The sequence below is a fragment of the Micromesistius poutassou genome, assembly GCF_964030765.1.
Source record: "Micromesistius poutassou genome assembly, chromosome: 17".
NCBI lineage: Eukaryota > Metazoa > Chordata > Actinopteri > Gadiformes > Gadidae > Micromesistius > Micromesistius poutassou.
Genome location: NC_140287.1, coordinates 3,464,730 through 3,484,321, shown reverse-complemented (window position 1 = coordinate 3,484,321; position 19,592 = coordinate 3,464,730). Strand labels below are relative to the sequence as shown.

The following is a 19,592-nucleotide window of genomic DNA, read 5'->3' as shown; positions in this document are numbered from 1 at the left end:
AGAATTATAACTATATAACAATTATCTTATATCAATTATCTTCGATATTCAACTTCCACAAGTTAAGGTAGCCCATAAGTCTAAGGGTGAATGGCAAGTGTCCCCTTTTAAAACACCACGTGTTCTTCATGTTTCACATTCAATCGTCCAACTCAAGGCAGGAAGCCCACACGCACACGACAGGCGGAGAAAATTGTGCGTCACGCGCACAGACTCTGAGATCAATCGACTTTCATCCTCTGCTGCAACCTCCAAGCTGGCCTCCATAAAAACGTCTTGCCTCGTGTCTCCACCTCCCACCCACCTGGCCCCCGGCTTTAAACGCTCTGAGCCGGATCACAGACCTGTTGTACCACGACTCTGGTTAACACACGCATGACAATGTCGAGGGCCTCGACACTCTGGTCTGGTCCGGGGCCAGACGCCTGCCGCCGCCGCCACCATTGTATATTAATAGGGGCGGAGGCGTGTATAATTCATGGAGCAGGATGACTTCTGCGAGTGCTGGTCTCCAGGCTGACTCCCGTGTCCTCCAGGCTTGCGCTCCGTGCGCCGACGGTGAGCGCTAACCACACCGGACATGTGCAGGAGGACCTCCCTCACCGCTGCCCGCCACGACCGCCATTATAATAATATATTCAAAGATTAAAGGCGGTTTTATCTCAGGGCTGCGTGCATTATGAATGGTGAAATCTCAAAATTGTATTGCCCCGAATTAAATGATTCAAGATAATGTTTCTTTTATAAATGTGTAAAATGGGGCCAGAGGGGCAAAGAAAAGGGGAGAAATTGCATCGAATTAAACTTTTATTTCACCCTCTTCTCTTCTTCCTGCCTCCTCCCCCCCCTAGCCCCACACCTCCCCCTTTGGTTTTCAAAACAAACAATTAGCACACAAACTGAGGTGAGAAATAAAAGACTGAAGTTTAATCATTAGGACAGCATTAGGACAAGTTTTCCTCATCTTCACTCTTACTGTACAATCTTGCGCATCTGCTTTTTTAAAATATGTCTATGCCAATCAGACAGAACTACGGCAGAGTCTACGGCGGTGAGGGTGGTTTAAGTCTCCATTTCTTCTAGTTATGTCCGTGCCAGGGGACACTTGAATCTATGGCTAAAGCTAGCTGCTCACACAAACTATCTGTCTGAGGGATTGTTGCTTTCTTTAGTTTAGTCTTTGTTTAGTTTTAGTTTTTTTTTTTTTTTAGAAAAAGCAGCAAGTAGACTGAAAATCTTTAAAGGTTAGTAAGAGTAGATGATTGCATTCAAAAAATACAGTAACTTTGTCAATGGGAAGTGCTCAAGCTACACATCAAAACAAGTGTGATACAAAAAACAGGCTCGGCAAGTTACACACTTAACAGACGCAAGTTGTTTGTACAAGTTAAGCATAAAGGCCTTAGACATTTGTTAAACATACCCTTGTGTTGGTCACATGTGAAGAGAACCGGGCAGACACATACAATCATCATTCTGTGACATTTTTTATGACAGTGCTGTTGTACTCTGAAAGTGTCTCCTACACGAGGGCACCGTGTTGAATGTGAAGGCCAATGTGCACATACTGGGAAGCCGATGTCCGTAAACCACAGTCTTTGTCTACCGAGGCCTGGTGTACTCGCTGATGGCGGGGAGGGGCTTAGACATGGATATGGCTTTCTATTGGACGAAAAAAAAAAAAAAAAAAAAGTAAGCAAAAACACAAAATAAAGACCGTTTGCCTCACCCATTGACAAACACTGCAGGGTAATTACTGTCATTACATTCAAAATAGATTTATTTTTGAAAATTAACATCAACGCAAACAAGGTTTATACTAACAGTATATATTAAGAGAAGAACTTTTGTTCGGGAGGAAAAACTGAACAAAACTCTCAGGTCTCAACTGAGCTGGGATTTTCACATGAAATGTCACTATTTGCTATTTAAGATATAGCTGCCATTCTCAGAAATGGTACACATATATATATATATGTATATATATATGCGTACGTATTCAGTAATCGTTTTGCCTCCATGAATGACTTTGCTTCAAATGCTTTCGACAGATCCTTTAAGAAGAGTTGGACGAGTCAACCCCCGAAAAAAAGTGTGAGCAGAGAACCTCTCGACTCAATGACCAAGATGAACTATAGAAAATGATTGTCATCTCAAATCATAGCAGACGTGTATTGAGACAAACTGCAGCAATAAACCAAACCGAATGAAAGGATTAGATAGGATTTGGGCTTTTTCCGGGGACAATTTCCTGCTAACTCAATCCCGCTCCGTTTCCCCGCGTCTCCCTGAGCACGTGCAAAACGCCGCGGACTGCTCTCTGTGGGGGTCCCTTGCTTTCTACTGGTACAACACTCATCCTTTTGTGTTTTCTCATTATATTTTGTACTAATATAAACCCAAAAAAATCGGGATTAAGACGGCAACCGGACACGCAATCGCCGTTTCCCGGTCGGTACAAATGAGTGGTCGGTGAGCGCGCTTCGCCACCGGGGCGACATCACCCGTCACTTATTCATCCGAGGCGTCAGAAGCAGCGATTGCGACGCGCCGGCGTTTCCGCAGAGAGATGGCGCTGTCTGCGCAGAAAAGCGGGAGAAGTGAAATAAAAAGGTCCACCGAAAAAAAAAAAAAAAAAAGAAACATTTCGATTAACCCGATAATTCTGTTTTTCTACATCCGAGTCACTTTAGAGTGGGCCAAAAAAATAAATAAATAGCATGGGCTATGGCAGTGCGTGGAATAAACCTATTCAGTCTTCTAACTTGGACCCCCTTCCTCAGTTCAGTTGGCACTTAGTTTGGCCCCTTCCGTGAGGCCCGTCTGGCCCGGGCCGGCGCTCCTGTCCGGCACTGGGCCCACGGCTTTACTGCCCTTCTCCAGAGTCGCCGCCGCCGCCGTCGCCGCCGCCTCCGTCTCCGTCTCCCCGTTGGCCTCCGCCGCCGCCACCGCCGCCGCCGCCGCGGGCTCCCGCTGCCCAGCGTCCGTACCGTACGCCGCCTTCCCCCCGTTGAGGAGCAACGGGGTCTCCTCCAGCCGCTGCTCCTCCTCCTCCTCCTCTCCCTCCTGCTGCTGCTCCTGCGCCGCCTTGAGGCCGGCCTGCTCCTCCTCCTCCACCACCTCCTCCAGCTTGCGCAGGATGATGGGCAGCTTGGCGTCCGCCGCCGCCGCCGCCGCCGCCTCCTCGTTCTCCAGCAGGGCGATGTCGCTCTCCTCGTAGCGCGGCAGCGCGGCGCCCTCCTCCAGCCGCCGCTGGAAGTGCAGCCGCTTGCCGCGCCCGCTGGCCGACGCCCGCTCCAGGATCCGCTTCTCCGCCAGGCGCAGCTGCACCGACACCCGGGAGTGGGGCGGCAGGCCCGGCTGCTCCAGGGCCGACACGTCCTCCTGGGGGAGAGGGAGGACAGAGGGGGCGGTTGGGGAGTAGGTTGAGAATGAATGAATGAATGAATGAGTGAGTGAATGAGTGAATGAATGAGGGAGGGAGGGAGGGAAGAGAGAGAGAGAGGAGGCGTTGGTTTGGGGAATAGGTTGAGAATGAATGAATGAATGAATGAATGAATGAATGAATGAGGGAGGGAGGGAGGGAGGGAGGGAGGGAGGGAGGGAAGAGAGAGAGGAGGCGTTGGTTTGGGGAATAGGTTGAGAATGAATGAATGAATGAATGAGTGAATGAGTGAATGAATGAGGGAGGGAGGGAGGGAAGAGAGAGAGAGAGAGAGAGAGAGAGGAGGCGTTGGTTTGGGGAGTAGGTTGAGAATGAATGAATGAGGGAGGGAGGGAGGGAGGGAAGAGAGAGAGAGAGAGGAGGCGTTGGTTTGGGGAATAGGTTGAGAATGAATGAATGAATGAATGAATGAGTGAATGAATGAGGGAGGGAGGGAGGGAAGAGAGAGAGAGAGAGAGAGGAGGCGTTGGTTTGGGGAGTAGGTTGAGAATGAATGAATGAATGAATGAATGAATGAATGAGGCTCTGGTACCTCTATGGTGGTCTTGTAGGTCTTGAGGAGCAGGGCGGCCCGGGTCTCCAGGAAGGTCCACAGCTTGATCTCGTTCTCCCAGCTGACGGGGAACTCGCTGTTCCCCAGGGTGAAGATCTTATTGATGGCCCCTTCGCCGACGAGGAAGTCCTTCAGCTCCTCTGGACGGAGAGAGAACGCAGACACGGGAGGCATCGTCAGGAGACGGGGACGACGTGAACTGAGCGGTAGTGAGGATGTGACGGCTAGGAGGTCTCAGTGTTCGCTCAGCTTGATCCAAGCCATTGCTGCTCTTTGAATCTTGTCTCTTGAAATGAATTGGTTAGTGCAACTCTCAAATTTGAAATGGCAGGTTACCCCCGTGTGAGTTCAAAGACTTAAAACACACACCTTTGGGTCAAGATCTGAGATTTTTTTAAATGCTCTCCTGTTAACGGTGTATCCACTAGACCAAGATATCCACGGGGCAACATCTAACGCCTCGTCTCCCTGGCCCCCTTTGCCTTTGATCCCAAGTGTTACGCAGGCGGCAGCGACTACACGAGTGAAGGAGGGCTGGAGGATGGGGGGGCGGGGGGGGCATGAAAGGGACCCGGGCGCCGCTGCCCCGTGTGTTGCAGTGCGTGCGCCCGGGGTTCCGTCATGTCACATCTGTTAAAAAACGGAGCGTGGACCGCCTCGCCGTGCCCCCACCCCCACCCCTCCACCACCTACCCACCACGTCTCAATCCCAGCTTTGTGAGACCTTTTCTAACCGCCGCCGCCGCCGCCGCCGCCAACCCCCACCCCCACCTCCTTCTCCCCCTCCCCCTCCTCCTTCTTCTTCTTCTTCTCCCCCATCCAAAAAGGCGTCGGGGCCATTTTAAAAATTAACACACGGCGAGATGTAAATAATATATCAAGCGGAGTCCTGGGGTTGGAGGGAGGGGAGGATGTGGCCTTGGCACGGCTGGGGGGGGGGGGGGAATTTATGACACCGATGTCGTTCCGCATACACGCCGATGAATATTGCAGCTCCTCTCCACGTCTCACCCGCCGCCGCCTCCTCGCCTCCTCACCCCCGGCCCCCTCCCCCCCCCCTCCACCCCTCTCTCCTAGCGATTGCCTCTCACACACATCTGGTGGCCTGCCCGGATCAATTAAACCCCCAGCACGCCGACGGGCTCGCCCTCTTTTCTACACACCCCCGCCCCCCCCCCATTCTCCTCCTCAACATACTACCCCCCCCCGCCGCCCCCTCCCCCCGCCCCCTCCCCCCGCCCCCCCCCCATCCCCCCGCCCCGCCCATTTCCATTTCTTTGCTTTATTTTTATTGCCATGCTTTCTGGGACGGGGAAGGAGGCTTCCTGTAACTCTGGTGTCTGTTTGGTCTCTGCGGCCCTCCTGGGGGGGGGGGGGGGGGGGGGGGGGAGGGGGGGGGGGGGGGGGGAGAGGGGGGAGACGCTATAGCCCTCACCCTCCGTCATGCAGAAGACCCGGAGGAAGGCGAGGAGCTGGGCCGAGATGGGCGGCTCCGTGCCGTGCACGGCGAAGATACTGGACCTGGTGGGAGGGAGGGCGGGGGGGGGAGAGAAGAAAGGGATCAGAATGGGAATACACATGGATGGGAATACTGTGTGAACGCATTCACAGACTTTGGCTGACTTTTGTAATGATCTATGTAGATGGGTAATGCGCTGCAATGGGTCTGCCGTTTGCTACGTTTGAGCGAGAGGTTAAACTCCTAACAACTCTCTCAGCAATGGGTGTCCCCGCATCGTCATGCAACCACATTCAGTTCAATGTACCGTGCAAGCCCAAAGCAAACAGAAATGAGCATTTCTGAAGTCAGAGTTAAGAAGTAAGGAGGACTCATTGACAATTGACCAAGCTTTTCAATACTAGTCCCCAGCATTGTTACCCAATCGTACTGGCTTAGATATGCCCACGAAATATGATTCATTACATATATCCCAAGGATAGTTTTGAATACATACAGTATGTATATACAAGAATGCATTACGTGGGACAGTCATATTTGGGAAAACAATAAAGACTGGTCCAAGATTCACTGGAATCACTCTCCACAACAAAGTTGTGTTCCTCATATTGCTATGGGCCCAGACCATTTTACTGGAGGGGGCAATATTGTCTTTGTACTTCAGCAAATTGATCTATGTGGCAATCTGTAGGACAGGGTCAACATCATTACCCCCCCTCCAAAGACCCCAGCACATCCCAGAAACCACAGGAAACACTAAAATACGTTACGCTGGCTGCCTTGTCCAACGTTATTAAATTAGCCTTCTGTGTTGATTGTGGCAGGAGAATACAGCAGACAATACTCTAACAGAATCAAAAAAGTATACAAGAAAAATGTCGGACGCCAATTAGAACACGTTTTGGAGGGGTGGAAACATTCACAGTTGCATTCACCTCCGTGCCTTTGCTCAGCAGTGCAGGAAGGGAAACGCAAAGATGTGTTTGTGACGGGGTGTGAGCCTGTACGTCTAGCATCACAAGGGGCGGGTTGTGCATTTTTAAACGCATCCCAAAGGAGTCAGGGAGAACCCCCTCCCCGATCCCCAGACTACCGCCCCCATCGACTGCAAACCCCCGCCGTCTCCCTCCTCGCCCCGGAAGATTGACAACGAAGCAGGCTCCCTTTCTCCATTGGTTGAAAAAAAATAAAAAGAAGCTCTGACAACAAGAGCGATACATCACCATATCTGTCAGTTTAATGGAGCCGCCCGCCAACTACGGGGATTGTTCCATTTAATTTCCACTGTCGAGATTTAGCCCATCATCAATAAGAGATTAAAAAGGCGCAGATTAAAAATGCTGGGGAGGGATGGCTGCATAATTCTAGGGGGTGAGAGGAGGGGTGGTAATGATAAAATGATTAAGCAGCTTGGTGATGAAAGCGTTAGGGGAGTGGATGGTAAATTGATACTTGGTGGGGCGGAGGAAAAGAGTAGGGCAAGGGGGAAGGGGGAGAGGGGGAGAGGGGGGAGTCTGCTGCAACGTTTATATTATATGTTTCAATTATACCCGAGGGGGAGACCTAATTGTTTTAAATATTTACAGTGGCAATGAAGGGAAAGCCAAAACGCCGGAGAAAAAGTTAAGTTTGTGTGTCTGATCGTCTCCTTCAGCCCAGAGCGGTATTCTGGGCTCACATCTTAGGCTCACCATGAATGATAACGCTTCTTAAAGCTTTGAAGCCTTGAAGCGTCTCTGGTTGGGCTAGTTTTGATCTACCTAAAAGCAGGTCAACACAGACCACATACATACAACAGTTGTCACTTGTTTTCAGAGAAGGGAGAGAAGGGTGTATGTATCGCTCTGCCTCCAGATGTCTCCGGATTTGGCGAGTGTAGCTGAACGACACGCGTATGGCGCCCCTTCACTGCCCATTTTCAAATCCCTCCTAAAAACTTATACTCTCTTTCATTTAACTCCATATAAGTTGTATGTCAAGTGTGTCCTTTTTTGTGCTTTTAATTGTTTTCAGTTTATTTGTTTGTTTCATAACTATAGAGAGTGGAATTGTACAGCACTTTGGTCAGCTGACGTTGTTAAACTTCAACTTCAACTTGAACCAATGGAGCGTTTCGTAAAAGACCCCTTGGACGGTCTCGGGGGCACATCGTTGAGGCCTCCTCCGATCGCCGTTGAGAAAAAACAACAACAACACAACGCGTAATGAAAGTCAGGACTCACGCGGCGATGCCGGCGCGCGCCAGGACCTCGGCCTTCATGGCGTACAGCCGCTCGCTCTTGCTCACGCCCAGCTTGATCTTCACCCGGTCGTGCGCGTTGTCCTGGAAGAAGAAGCCGCTGTGCACCACGAACTCGGCGTTGGACCTCGTGCCGTAGAAGATGTAGATCTGTCCAGAGGGGGGGTTGGTGGCGGCGGCGGCGGAGGAGGAGGGGGAGGGGGAGGGGTGAAGTGTCAGTTGTTAGGATCGACGTTAGCGGCGTCGCTCCGAGCTCGTCGCGCACCTCGCTCGACTAACGTCCGATAACGGAAACGTCGGCGGCAGTAGCCGCAGTTAGGGGCCGCTTATCGACGTATTGATCAGAATGCTATCCGGCACGCCGCTGAGAAGTCCAGTGTTATGACGGTGTTGTCTCCCTTGATGTCTGCGGGTTGCATCAGTCGGTGACACGCACGCACGCACACAAACACACGCACACACACGAGAGAGAGGCGCCCGGGGTTGTCATCCCGCTCACGTACAGATCCGTCGCGATACATCCGTGGCGTTTTCAGATAGCGTCGACAACGCTGGTGAAAGGGGGAGGTTTGGGTGTGAATGAGTGAGCGGGGCGGCGGGGTATCCCGCGTTGGGGGGAGGGACGGGCGTGCGAGGAGAGAGATAAAGACTGTGGAATATAGGAGACAACTTTGTCAGGGGGGACGGCTGCTTTCTGCGATTCCCGCTGGTGTTATTGTGCATGGACGGAGGTGTATCTACGGAGCCAACGCTGACACGCTCTGACATATGAACGTGATGTTCAGCGGCAGAAGGTGAGAGGTCGTGGGGAACCGTGAAACAGGGTTTTGCGCTGCAATTCTAACACGGCCGGTTCTAAAAACACAATATCCTGTGAAAGGGAAATCTGACTCGTGCATCCACACAGCTCTCTGGTTTTTAACATGAATTTATGGTCATGTCAATCAGTCGACCACACACACACACACACACACACACACACACACACACACACACACACACACACACACACACACACACACACACACACACACACACACACACACACACACACACACACACACACACACACAGCACCAGTACCTGTTCATTCTCCTTGTAATCCTGCAGGGCCACACATTCACAGCGGTCATCTTCCAAGTTGTAGCCAGTTGTAATCTGAGGGGCATAGAAAATAGTAAAGTTCCCACTGTGTGTGAGTGTGTGTGTGAGTGTGAGTGTGAGAGTGTGTGTGTGTGAGTGTGAGTGTGTGAGGGTGTGTGTTCCACTCACCAGCCCGTTGGTGTGATTGCACATGTCCCAGAGCGGGATGAGGGCCAGGGTGACCCGGCTGCCGTCCTCGGTGGGGATCTGGTTCTGACGGGTCATCACGGAAGAAACGGCCCACCTGCAAATGGAGAGAGCGAGGGAGGGAGAGAGACAAAGAGAGAGACAGAGGGAGAGAGTCGAGTGATTAAGACTATTTACATTTACATTTAGCAGACGCTTTTATCCAAAGCGACTTACAATAAGTACATTTCTCAGAAGAAAGAAACAATATATCGCTGTCGGTGCAGTAAGGACGTTCATAGAAACAAATGCCAAGCACTAACCATCACTAGGTTAACCCATTCCCTGTACACAGCAAAGCTAGCTAGGATAAGATGCTACACAATGCTAAGTACTATTTTTAAGTGCCAGAGCGTTCAACATAAACCAAGTGTGTAAGTGTACAATAAATGTGCATGAAGATGGAATCAACACAGCCGACTCTGCTAAGGTGCTCTGTGTAACTAGTAACTCAATAGTGCACAATTGAACCAACAAAATAACACTGCTTAGCCACTGTATGGACAGAACTGTGTCTGACCTAGCACCAGGGGGGTGTGTGTGTGTGTGTGTGTGTGTGTGTGTGTGTGTGTGTGTGTGTGTGTGTGTGTGTGTGCACGTGTGTGTGTGTGTGTGCGGCCCCCCCCTTGAGGATCTCCTAGGCGTTGCCCGGTGGAAGCAGTGACTTGCGTCAGATGAGCTGTTAATGAACATACGTGTGTGTGTGTGTGTGTGTGTGTGTGTGTGCATGCGTGCGTGCACGTGTGTGTGTGTGTGTGTGCGTGCGTGCATGTGCGCGTGCGTGCGTGTGTGCGGTGAGGGAGGCCACTGTGATAAATAATTCTCTTAAAGATAATTTGGCTGTTAATGAGTGGAACAAGGAGAACAAACACAAGTGATTTCAGCGGTGCCGGTGGTGAGTGCTGTGTGCTGGCGGGGGGGGGGGGGGGGGGGGGGGGGGGAGGGGGGGCGCTGGGGGGGCCTGTGGTCTATGGGCCCATGGACACTTTCCCCTGCACTGCAACTGTTTAACAAAGCCCGAAAAGTGGTACAGTCTCAGGCAGCCCAGGCACACACACACACACACACACACACACACTGACCTGTAGTCGTCGAACGTGAAGCTGTCTTTCAAGGGCAGTTTGCTGGCGGTCGGATGAGTCTGGGGGGAACGGACAGTGCGGAGAGAGAGAGAGCGAGAGAGAGAGACGGGAAAAAAACACGCACACAAATCAGAATGAATTTCATTATGCTGCAGTGGGAGGTGGAGGGGTAGGGGGGGTAGGGGGGGGGTGGAGGGCTCTCCTAGTGGGATGCCTAACAAGAAGGTGTGGGAGTAGGGGGCCAGCATGGACTGTCTGTGTGTGTGTGTGTGTGTGTGTGTGTGTGTGTGTGTGTGTGTGTGTGTGTGTGTGTGTGTGTGTGTGTGTGTGTGTGTGTGTGTGTGTGTGCATGAGCATTGGTCCGTCAGTGGCGGGGAAGGAGGGGGGGGGGGAGGGGGGGGGCAGGGTGGGGGCTGGGGGAGATCAGGGTGACACCGGCCCCCCATACATCACTGTCAACTTAATTTGTTGTGCCCAGCAGCCGTCATAAATCTGCCTCATCAATTTGGACCCGACGCAACCTGTGTGTGTGTGTGTGTGTGTGTGTGTGTGTGTGTGTGTGTGTGTGTGTGTGTGTGTGTGTGTGTGTGTGTGTGTGTGTGTGTGTGTGTGTGTCCGGTTCCACTGTTCGAAGCCACTGCCTGCCACCTCTGAGGGGCTGATTTGCAAACCAGCCCGGATGTAGATCACAAGGGGGGGAGAGAGAGAGAGAGAGAGAAAAGAGTGAGATATATATAAAAGAGCCGGATGGAAAGAGAGAGAGACTGATAAAAAAAAAGGAGAAGAGTCGGATGAGGCGGCAGAGAGGGAGTTTAGTCAACCGAGAGGAAGTACCAATCAGGAACTACTAAGCGTGTGGGGGGGGGGGGGGGGATAGGGGGAAACTGGCACAAAGAGCCATCCGAAAAACACTGCATCCATCACCATACACATAAGACTCCAGACCAAATGCTGATGCAGGGCTCGAGATTAACAGTTTCTACTGCTGGCACTGTCGCCACTAACTTCTTCATTTGGTGGCCGCCTAACAGATTTGGTGGCACCTCTTTATCAGCCACCTTGTCTCGGTATCAGCATGTTCTTGGTCACGTACGCCATTCATGTTCCCTCATCTGAACAGATTCACTCACTTTGCAGAAGTTGTGAAATGTTATTATTGCATAGGGCTCTATTTCTACCGCCAGTGCCTCGACATCCCTTTCCTCACCAACCGATTCTTCACGCTCCTCCTCCCAAAAAGCTCTACCTACTAATAACAGGCGGCTAATAAAGGTAGTTTACTCCAATTATAGTTTTGTTGATCTTTTCTGGCGATCCCGTCAGTCAGCATGGTGCATATCTTTGTGCGCTCCTGAAAAGCTACAGTGCATTTTCATCTAAACTTTGCCCAACGTACAAACCACCTCTTCAGTTTAATTGTATCAAAGTGGTGTGTCTTCATTGGAACCTAAGTGGGTCGTGTTTCCAAACGGAGCGCTCACACCGGCGCAGCCATACAGCCGCGTAGTGACTGCCGACACTGCTCAGAACCTCTGCCATTATCGCAGCGCCATCCATTGCCATCAATGTTGAATACAGAGCAAAAAAAAATAAAATCTAATCTTCCGACGTGTGTCCCATCTACTACAGGGAAACTCTGTGGATCGTCTGGTGTGTGACACGTTCACGTCGAAGCTCTGCCCTAACAGAGTCGGAGTCGGACCAAGACAAGATCCGAACGCCACCGACTTCCTCCACGGAAGTGAACTGATATTGCCGTTTTTGTGTAGCTTTATTACAATAAAACATGTGTTTGAACCAATAGGACCATTTCAGGAAGGAAATGTCTCGGTCACGACAGCACTATTGTAAAATGTTATATGGTGGCGCATCCCCACTATAGCATTTTTGAGGAGAACCCTGTATATATAATTAGGGACCGAGCCAAACATGGCAAGGTCCCTATTGAAACCCTCGTGTTTATTAGGGACCGAGCCAAACATGGCAAGGACCCTATTGAAACCCTCGTGATTATTATTATTAGGGACCGAGCCAAACTTGGCAAGGACCCTATTGAAACCCTCATGATTATTAGGGACCGAGCCAAACTTGGCAAGGACCCTATTGAAACCCTCGTGATTATTCTTATTATTATTATTATTATTATTATTTTTAGTCGACTTCGACTGCATTTTTCCCCCCCTGCACATATTCTAAAACTCAAATTTTTTTGGTGCAATTGTGGGGACTGGTGAAAATTTTGATATTCTAGCCCTCAAATTCACATTCGCCCCTAGGTGGCGCTATAGCAACTGTTCAAAAGTGCAAACTTTGCACAAGCATATCTCGCCACCGGTTTGACCTACACTCATGAAACTTTGCACACACATGCATATCCTCATGATGAACAAAAAAGTCTCTTGAACTGAACACTTCCGGTAGCCATATTTTCCGCCATTTTGAATTTAGTTAAAAACAGTAAATTCCCCAAGGATCCCAGGTTTTTCGACTTTGACCAAAATCCTTTGGCACATATCATCTATGGCCCATTCTCTTCAATCTGACTTAAGGATTAGTCTGTACAATAAAGTTTAGAGCACCAATGAGTTCTAAAAGGGGTGTGGTTGAAACCTCGAAAATAGTTAATTGCTCATATCAACGTCAAGTTGGACGCCTATGATGTTGGCCCCAATACAAAAGTTGTTCAGAATCAAATTCTGAACAAGATAAAGTCAACATATTTTCAAATGGGGCGTGGCATCGAAATGGGCGTGGCCTGACACTAAAATCGCCACAGTTCATAGACGCAATGTTTGATTTCAGCAGGACCGACTTAGTGGCCGTTAGGTACCAAAGTTCTAACTGCTCACCAAAAATTTCGTCGATTTAAAAAACAACATGGCCGCCAGAGCCTCAAAATCACTGTGCGGAGACCGTAATAGTTATGAATATGAAATTCACAGGACACGTGTAAACTGGTGCCGATAGCTCACATACCAAAATTCGTGTTTCTATTTTTTGTAGCGCCCCCTACAGGAACTTTAAAATGCAGCCCCTGCGCCACGTTTCACCAATATGTATGAAACTCAGTATTCACGTACAATGTGCCCATACCTACAGAAAAGCCTCTTGGACCCATGCCCCAAACCCCACAGGAAGTCGGCTATTTGCATTTCTAATTTTCACTTTTGGCGGCCATTTTGAATTTTTTTCACTTTTTGGCCTTGTGAACTCCTCCTGGGGAATTTATCGGATCTGCTTCAAAATTGGTCAGTACAGTCATGAAGTGGGGCTGAACCAAAATCCTGCTATTTGTGACTGTACGTTGAAGGGCGTGTCCGTGGCGTGCCGTCAAAGTTGGCCATTTTGAATGGAATTCTTTCACTTTTTCGCCTTGTATTTCAACTAACTCCTCCTAGGGAATTTATCGGATCATTGATGTAGGGTTAATAATGTTAGTTAAAGTTGTTACAACATGTAATTCAGTTAAATGTGGTCTTACATGTTAATGTCAAAACAATCAGTAGGACACCACAGGGCACCTCTGCTTCTACAGATTACATAAATTTGCGAATTTTTTTTAAAACTGCGCTTTTTTAAAACTGAGCGCAGTGATGAACGGGACCTCGTGCCGGCTTGCGGCTGCGTCACGTGCGGTCCTAACATGTGCACATCTTGCCAGCACACATGTTACGACGGCACGTGACGCGGCCGCAAGCCGGCGCGATTTTTTTTTAAAACTGCGCGCAGTGATGAACGGGACCTCGTAGTGGCGGCTGCAAGCCGGCGCGAGGTCCCGTTCATCACTGCGCGCAGTTTTAATTAGGGACCGAGCCAAACTTGGCAAGGACCCTATTGAAACCCTCGTGATTATTCTTATTATTATTATTTTTAAACACTTCGACTGCATTTTTCCCCCCCTGCACATATTCTAAAACTCATTTTTTCTTGGTGCAATTGTGGGGACTGGTGAAAAATTTGATAATCTAGCCCTGAAATTCACATTCGCCCCTAGATGGCGCTATAGCAACTGTTCAAAAGTGCAAACTTTGCACAAGCAGCACGCGTCACCGGTTTGACCTACATTCATGAAACTTTGCCCACACATGAAAATCCTCATGATGAACAAAAAAGTCTCTTGAACTGAACACTTCCGGTAGCCATATTTTCCGCCATTTTGAATTTAGTTAAAAACAGTAAATTCCCCAAGGATCCCAGGTTTTTCGACTGTGACCAAAATCCTTTGGCACATATCATATATGGCCCATTATCTTCAATCTGACTTAAGGATTAGTCTGTACAATAAAGTTTAGAGCATCAACGAGTTCTAAAAGTGGTGTGGTTGAAACCTCGAAAATAGTTAATTGCTCATATCAACGTCAAGTTGGACGCCTATGATGTTGGCCCCAATACAAAAGTTGTTCGGAATCAAATTCTGAACAAGATAAAGTCAACATATTTTCAAATGGGGCGTGGCATCGAAATGGGCGTGGCCTGACACTAAAATCGCCACAGTTCATAGACGCAATGTTTGATTTCAGCGGGACCGACTTAGTGGCCGTTAGGTACCAAAGTTCTAACTGCTCACCAAAAATTAAGTCGATTTAAAAAACAACATGGCCGCCAGAGCCTCAAAATCACTGTGCGGAGACCGTAATAGTTATGAATATGAAATTCACGGCACACGTGTAAACTGGTGCCGATAGCTCACATACCAAAATTCGTGTTTCTATTTTTTGTAGCGCCCCCTACAGGAACTTTAAAAAGCAGCCCCTGCGCCACGTTTCACCAATATGTATGAAACTCAGTATTCACGTACAATGTGCCCATACCTACAGAAAAGCCTCTTGGACCCATGCCCCAAACCCCACAGGAAGTCGGCTATTTGCATTTCTAATTTTCACTTTTGGCGGCCATTTTGAATTTTTTTCACTTTTTTGCCTTGTATTTGAATGAACTCCTCCTAGGGATTTTATCGGATCTACTTCAAAATTGGTCGGTACAGTCATGAAGTGGTGCTGAACCAAAATCATGCTATTTGTGATTGTACGTTGAAGGGCGTGTCGGTGGCATGCCGTCAAAGTTGGCCTTTTTTGAATTCCGTCGCCTTGTATTAAACTTACTCCTCCTAGGGAATTTATCAGATCTGCTTCAAAATTGGTCAGTACAGTCATGAAGTGGTGCTGAATAAACGCCGTGCTATTTGGGACTGTGCGTTTAAGGGCGTGTCCGTGGCGTGCCATCAAAGTTGGCCATTTTTGAATGGAATTTCACTTTTTCGCTTTGTATTTGAACAAACTCCTCCTAGGGAATTTATCGCATCTGCTTCCAAATTGGTTAGTACAGTCAAAAAATGGTGCTGAACCAACGCCGTGCTATTTGTGACTGTACGTTGAAGGGCGTGGCCGTGGCGTGCCGTCAAAGTTGGCCATTTTTGAATTCCGTCGCCTTGTATTTGAACTAACTCCTCCTAGGGAATTTATCGGATCATTGATGTAGGGTTAATGAACATGTAATTCAGTTAAATGTGGTCTTACATGTTAATGTCAAAAAAATCAGTAGGACACCACAGGGCACCTCTGCTTCTACAGATTACATAAATTCGCGAATTTTTTTTAAAACTGCGCTTTTTTAAAACTGCGCGCAGTGATGAACAGGACCTCGTGCCGGCTTGCGGCTGCGTCACGTGCGGTCCTAACACGTGCACATCTTGCCAGCACACATGTTACGACGGCATGTGACGCGGCCGCAAGCCGGCGCGATTTTTTTTTAAAACTGCGCGCAGTGATGAACGGGACCTCGTAGTGGCGGCTGCAAGCCGGCGCGAGGTCCCGTTCATCACTGCGCGCAGTTTTAATTCTTCTTCTTCTTATTATTTTCCAGGATTTCGACTGCATTTTTCCCCCCCTGCACATATTCGAAAACTCATTTTTTTTTGGCACATTTTGTGGGACTGGTGAAAAATTTGATATTCTAGCCCTCAAATTCACATTCGCCCCTAGGTGGCGCTATACCAACTATGCCAAAATTTCAACGTTTGCACAAGCATAACTCATCACCGGTTGGACCTAAACTCATGAAACTTTGCACACATATGCAAATCCTCATAATGAAGAAATTTGCAGATACTAACTTAGCACTTCCGGTAGCCAGATTTCCCGCCATTTTGAATTTAGTTAAAAACAGTAAATTCCCAAAGGATCCCAGGTTTTTCGACTTTGACAAAATTCCTTTGGCACATATCATCTATGGCCCATTATCTTCAATCTGACATAAGGATTAGTCTGTAGGATAAATTTCAAAGTACCCATGAGCCATTGAGTTCAAAAAGGGGTGTGTTTTTCACCCCGAAAATAGTAAATTGCACATATCTACATGAAGTTGGACTCCTATGATGTTGGACCCCTCTACTAAAGTTGTTCAGAATCAAATTCTGAACAAGATTAATTCAACATTTTCTCAAATAGGGCGTGGCTTCGAAGTGGGCGTGGTCCGTTACTAAAATAGCCACAGTTCATAGACGCAATGTTTGATTTGAGCGGGACCAACTCAATGGTCGTTAGGTACCAAAGTTCTAACTGCTGACCAAAAATTAAGTCAATTGAAAAAACAACATGGCCGCCAGAGGAGGGTCGATCACTCTGCGGACACCGTAATAGTTATGAATATGAAATTCACTGGACACGTGTTAACTGGTGCCTCTAGCTCACATACCAAAATTCGTGTTTCTCATGTGTGTAGCGCCCCCTACAGGAACTTTGAAAAGCAGCCCCTGCGCCACGTTTCACCAATATGTATGAAAATCGGTAGGCACGTATAACGTGCCAATACCTACAGAAAAGCCTCTTGGACCCATGCTCCAAACCCCACAGGAAGTCGGCTATTTGCATTTCTAATTTTCACTTTTGGCGGCCATTTTGAATTGTTTTCACTTTTTTGCCTTGTATTTGAATGAACTCCTCCTAGGGAATTTATCGGATCTGCTTCAAAATTGGTCAGTACAGTCATGAAGTGGTGCTGAACCAAAATCGTGCTATTTGTGATTGTACGTTGAAGGGCGTGTCCGTGGCGTGCCGTCAAAGTTGGCCATTTTTGAATTCCGTCGCCTTGTATTTGAACTAACTCCTCCTAGGGAATTTATCGGATCTGCTTCAAAATTGGTCAGTACAGTCATGAAGTGGTGCTGAACCAAAATCGTGCTATTTGTGACTGTACGTTGAAGGGCGTGTCCGTGGCGTGATGTCAAAGTTGGCCATTTTGAATGGAATTTCACTTTTTCGCATTGTATTTGAACGAACTCCTCCTAGGGAATTTATCGGATCTGCTTCAAAATTGGTCAGTACAGTCATGAAGTGGTGCTGAACCAAAATCGTGCTATTTGGGACTGTACGTTGAAGGGCGTGTCCGTGGCGTGATGTCAAAGTTGGCCATTTTGAATGGAATTTCACTTTTTCGCATTGTATTTGAACGAACTCCTCCTAGGGAATTTATCGGATCTGCTTCAAAATTGGTCAGTACAGTCATGAAGTGGTGCTGAACCAAAATCGTGCTATTTGGGACTGTACGTTGAAGGGCGTGTCCGTGGCGTGATGTCAAAGTTGGCCATTTTGAATGGAATTTCACTTTTTCGCATTGTATTTGAACGAACTCCTCCTAGGGAATTTATCGGATCTGCTTCACAATTGGTCAGTACAGTCATGAAGTGGTGCTGAACCAAAATCGTGCTATTTGTGATTGTACGTTGAAGGGCGTGGCCGTGGCGTGCCGTCAAATTTGGCCGTTTAGAATTCCGTGGTCTTATTTTCGCTTTTTTCCCCTTGTATTTGAACGAACTCCTCCTAGGGTATTTATCGGATCTGCTTCACAATTAGTCAGTACAGTCAAAACATGGTGCTCAACCAACGCCGTGTTATTTGTGACTGTACATTGAAGGGCATGGCCGTGGCGTGCTGTCAAAGTTGGCCATTTTGAATGGAATTCTTTCACTTTTTCGCCTTGTATTTCAACTAACTCCTCCTAGGGAATTCAATTCAATTTGCGAATTTTTTTTAAAACTGCGCTTTTTTAAAACTGCGCGCAGTGATGAACGGGACCTCGTGCCGGCTTGCGGCTGCGTCACGTGCGGTCCTAACATGTGCACATCTTGCCAGCACACATGTTACGACGGCACGTGACGCGGCCGCAAGCCGGCGCGATTTTTTTTTAAAACTGCGCGCAGTGATGAACGGGACCTCGTAGTGGCGGCTGCAAGCCGGCGCGAGGTCCCGTTCATCACTGCGCGCAGTTTTAATTAGGGACCGAGCCAAACTTGGCAAGGACCCTATTGAAACCCTCATGATTATTATTATTCTTCTTCTTATTTTCCCTCATCTTCGACTGCATTTTTCCCCCCCTGAACATATTCTAAAACTCAATTTTTCTTGGTGCATTTTGTGGGACTGGTGAAAAATTTGATATTCTAGCCCTCAAATTCACATTCGCCCCTAGGTGGCGCTATACCAACTATGCCAAAATTTCAACGTTTGCACAAGCATAACTCGTCACCGGTTGGACCTAAACTCATGAAACTTTGCACACATATGCAAATCCTCATAATGAACAAATTTGCAGATACTAACTTAGCACTTCCGGTAGCCAGATTTCCCGCCATTTTGAATTTAGTTAAAAACAGTAAATTCCCCAAGGATCCCAGGTTTTTCGACTTTGACATAAATCCTTTGGCACATATCATCTATGGCCCATTATCTTCAATCTGACATAAGGATTAGTCTGTAGGATAAATTTCAAAGTACCCATGAGCCATTGAGTTCAAAAAGCGGTGTGTTTTTCACCCCAAAAATAGTAAATTACACATATCTACATTAATTGTACTCCTATGGTGTTGGACCTCTCTACTAAAGTTGTTCAGAATCAAATTCTGAACAAGATTAATTCAACATTTTTTCAAATGGGGCGTGGCTTCGAAATGGGCGTGGCCTGTTACTAAAATAGCCACAGTTCATAGACGCAATGTTTGATTTGAGCACGACCAACTCAATGGCCGTTAGGTCCCAAAGTTCTAACTGCTCAATTAAAATTAAGTCGATTTAAAAAACAACATGGCCGCCAGAGGCTCAAAATCACTCTGCGGACACCGTAATAGTTATGAATATGAAATTCACAGGACACGTGTAAACTGATGCCGATAGCTCACATACCAAAATTCGTGTTTCTATTTTTTGTAGCGCCCCCTACAGGAACTTTAAAATGCAGCCCCTACGTCACATTTCACCAATATGTATGAAACTCAGTATTCACGTACAATGTGCCCATACCTACAGAAAAGCCTCTTGGACCCATGCCCCAAACTCCACAGGAAGTCGGCTATTTGCATTTCTAATTTTCACTTTTGGCGGCCATTTTGAATTTTTTTCACTTTTTTGCCTTGTATTTGAATGAACTCCTCCTAGGGAATTTATCGGATCTGCTTCAAAATTGGTCAGTACAGTCAATAAATGGTGCCGAAC

The 19,592-nt window shown here is 48.0% G+C and overlaps 1 protein-coding gene across 3 annotated transcripts in view; it reads right to left on the bottom strand.

Moving 5' to 3' along the window:
- Positions 1 to 905: 905 nt before the first annotated feature.
- setd3 (SET domain containing 3, actin histidine methyltransferase) overlaps positions 906 to 19,592 on the bottom strand; it is a 44,082-nt gene continuing 25,395 nt past the window's right edge. For all 3 annotated transcript variants that reach the window (XM_084482306.1, XM_084482308.1, XM_084482307.1), the window contains exons 7-13: positions 10,108 to 10,166; positions 8,969 to 9,083; positions 8,780 to 8,854; positions 7,680 to 7,846; positions 5,434 to 5,519; positions 3,978 to 4,138; positions 906 to 3,384 (exon numbers count right to left, since the gene is read on the bottom strand). In XM_084482306.1, the coding sequence (XP_084338432.1) occupies positions 2,785 to 3,384; positions 3,978 to 4,138; positions 5,434 to 5,519; positions 7,680 to 7,846; positions 8,780 to 8,854; positions 8,969 to 9,083; positions 10,108 to 10,166 (1,263 nt within the window). In that variant the 3' untranslated portion in view covers positions 906 to 2,784. The remainder of the gene's footprint in view (positions 3,385 to 3,977; positions 4,139 to 5,433; positions 5,520 to 7,679; positions 7,847 to 8,779; positions 8,855 to 8,968; positions 9,084 to 10,107; positions 10,167 to 19,592) is intronic.